This window comes from Echinops telfairi, unplaced genomic scaffold, assembly GCF_000313985.2.
Source record: "Echinops telfairi isolate 266 unplaced genomic scaffold, ASM31398v2 ScPeMD7_655;HRSCAF=1070, whole genome shotgun sequence".
In the NCBI taxonomy this organism is placed as follows: domain Eukaryota; kingdom Metazoa; phylum Chordata; class Mammalia; order Afrosoricida; family Tenrecidae; genus Echinops; species Echinops telfairi.
This window is the reverse complement of record NW_022104553.1, coordinates 3682234-3685445: the sequence shown is the minus strand read 5'-3', so window position 1 is coordinate 3685445 and position 3212 is coordinate 3682234. Positions and strand designations below refer to the sequence as shown.

The window sequence follows — 3212 nt, the reverse complement described above, 5'->3', positions numbered from 1 at the left end:
CTGATGCCAGGGGCTTAAGTGGAGAGCGAAAGTTTTGAGAACGATGAGGGCAATGATTGTACAAATGTGCTTGACACAACTGATGTATGTATGGATTGTGATAAGAGCTGTATGAGCCCCTAATAAAATGATTTAAAAAAAAAAAGAAAGTTGGACATTGAATGGCAAAGACCGCAGAAGAAGTGATGTGTTTGAACTGTGGTGCTGGCAAAGACTATTGGAGGTACCAGGGACTGCTAAAGGGACAAACTCATCTGTCTTGGAAGAAGTATGGCTAGATTGCTCCTTAGAGGAAACAGAGGAAAGACTCTGTTTCACATAGTTTGTACTAGTTTGTACATGTTGTCAGCAGAGAGCATTCCCTGGAGAAAAACACCAGGTCTGGTAAAGTAAAGGGGCAGTGAGGATGAAGAAGTCTCTCAAGGAGATGGGCTGACACAGTGGCTGGAACAACCCACAACAGTGCGGAGGGGGTAGGACCGGGCAGTGTTGGGTTCTGCTGTGCACAGGATCACTGTGTGTCTGACTGCGCTCAATCGTGCCTAGCAGCAACAACAGGAAGAGGGAGGCACACCTGACAACTACAGTCTCTGCTGAGAGTTTGCTGCAATGACAGAGAGAAACGGAATGGGCATTTTTATTTATTTTTAAATGGGAGAGCGTGTTTATGTGCTGGTGAGAAGGCTTCACCAGAAAGAAAACTATGGTGAAGGAGCAGGAAGGGGAAGGTACAGCGTCCAAGTTCTTGGGAAGGCAAGAGAAAATGAGATCCAAAGTCTAGAGGGAGGTGGCCTCAGAGGCAGCCGAGATAGTCATGCATCGTCATTGAAGGGAAGGTGCATGGAAAGTGAGGGAGCTCCTGTTGGAGGATTTCTATTCACTCAGTGACGTTTACAGTAAAAATCATTAGCTGTCTGCTAGCGAGAGAGCAGTGCAATACAGGCAATCGGAAGCGAAAGAAATCATAGCGTAATTGTTTGGAGCCTGGGAGAGTGAACCGTTTGTTGCTGTTTTTAGATGTTGTCACGTCTGTTTCAACTCCCAGCGACCCCTGAAGAAAGCCCTGCCACCCTCACAATTGTTATGTGTGAGCCCACTGCTGCCACGGTGTCAAATCCAAGCAGACTTTCCTGAGGGTCTTCCTCCTTTTCGCTGTCCTTCTAGTTTACCAAGCATGCCATCCCTTCCTGGGGATTGATCTCTCCTGATAACATGTTCAAAGTACACAGGACAGTCTTGTAGCCTTGCTTCTAAGGAGCATTCTGGCTGTATCTCGTCTATGACAAATTTGTTTGTTCTTTTGGAAGGCCATGATATAATCCAAATGCATAGTTTCTACTTGACTCTTACTTACTCAATGTCCAGTTGTCACATGCATAATTGAAAATGCCAGGGCTTGGACCAGGCACACCGTAGTGCTCAAAGTACCTACTTGCTCTTTAACACGTTTAAGAGGGCTTGAGTGGCAGATATCCTCAATGCAATGCATCACTGAATTTGTTGACTGCTGCTTCCACGAGCAGTGGAGGTTTTGAGAGGTAAAATTGGGTGGCTGGGCCGTAGGGTAATGTTTTTCTCCAGCCACTCAGCTTCATGGATAGAGCAATAGTACAAGTTCTGGGTAGTTATAATCAAGGGGTAGTGGGACAAGGGATTCCATATGGGGTAAGGGAATGATTAGGAAGTGAGGAGATGAGGCTAATAATGGATGATGAGGTGGGTCAGTGGATTGGAAGAGTCAATGAGAAAAGTTGTTAGGAAAACATGCTGGAAGGACAGGGAAGAAAGGAGCATGGCAGGCCAAGGTGTGGTGGGAAGAATGGGGAATGGAAGTCAGATAATAGGACCCTTGGAATGAACACCTCAGAGGTGGTAATGTGATTAGTAGTGATGAGGTCAAGGTGGGTTCTGGCTAAGGTATGGGGAAGGGAAATTTCCTGGAAGGTGAGGATGTTGCCAATAATTGTACCAAGATTTAAGTAGAGAGTAATAGAGTGATCCATTCTTATGGTAGCTCTTGATATCTACTCCAAAGATAGGAATCCTTTATGACAGATTCCCTAGAGTGTGGGGGGAAAATCAAGGTAAATGTCATGAGTCCGGTGGTGGCATCAAATTCTATGGCAACCAACCCACACTACGTGCACCTCTGTAGAGGACGGGCCCTCCCAACTTTATAACACGCTCCCCTGGGGCAAGCAGGAGCCCTCCAGACAGAGGAAGGAAAGACCTTCAGGTATCCACAGAGCCTGGGGACAGCAGCTGCCAGAAAATGATGTGAGTGATGAGGGACACAGGGCTTAAAAGACAAGTGACAACACACCAAACAAGTGCCTGCAGAGACCACAGAAGTTGTGTGCTGTCACACACAGTGGAAGGTAGTCTCTCCCGCAAGTGCCAGATACAGGGGTCAGGCTCTCCCGCTATGGTAAAGGCTATCAGGAGGCAGATGGGGCCGGGCCAGATAGGTCATAAGGCCAGGTTTACCCTGCCTGGCCTGAGCTTAGGAGATTTTCAAGGCCCCATTTGTCCAGTACCCTTGCCCGGGACAGTGACAATAAGTTCCACCTCGGGAATCATTTCTCCATTATGTCTCTGGAAAGATAACATTTACCTGAACCTTTGTTTTCTCTCCTACCTGAGAGGGTCCTGATGATAGCACAAGCTACAAAGATTTACATGCATTTAGATAAATTGAGACAATTATTGAACTAGCCTTTGAAATCATCTTAACAATACCATGTCTCTGTCAACTAGTCATTCCTTGGCACACAAAGACAGCACTCTTTTTTGAATGTTAACCAAGCGGCGTTGGCCTGTCCAGACTCCCCAAAACTGAGGGCAGGTTAACCATTTTCCAGTACTCGTATCCTTCAGACCCAGCTGTAGGGTTTTAGGGTTAGGGAGCCTTGCTCTGTTCACTGTATTTCCCGCGTTCTGCTAGCAAAAAGCAGGCGCTAAAGACTGGGAACACTGAAGGCCTGAGAGCCCAGGCAAAGCTGTCTTTCCCAGTCTTTCCCACCCCTCAGGCAGTCTGCCTGCATACTCACGAGTTGACACACAAGACCACGATGTTCTTCCATAGGTTCCGCGTGCCCACCACCTTCACGATGCAGACCTTCTTGGGCCTCCGGGATAGTTCCTTTTCTAGCTCTGCAAATAAACAGACCATGTGTGTTAGTCTGGGTACTTTAGAGAAACAAATCCACAGA

At 47.1% G+C, this 3212-nt stretch overlaps 1 protein-coding gene across 1 annotated transcript in view; it reads right to left on the bottom strand.

Moving 5' to 3' along the window:
• SLC22A23 (solute carrier family 22 member 23) overlaps window positions 1–3212 on the bottom strand; it is a gene marked incomplete at its 5' end in the record, with an annotated part of 279935 nt that overhangs the window by 28973 nt on the left and 247750 nt on the right. The window contains one exon of the mRNA XM_045292234.1: window positions 3051–3153. Coding sequence (XP_045148169.1) covers window positions 3051–3153 — 103 coding nt within the window. The remainder of the gene's footprint in view (window positions 1–3050; window positions 3154–3212) is intronic.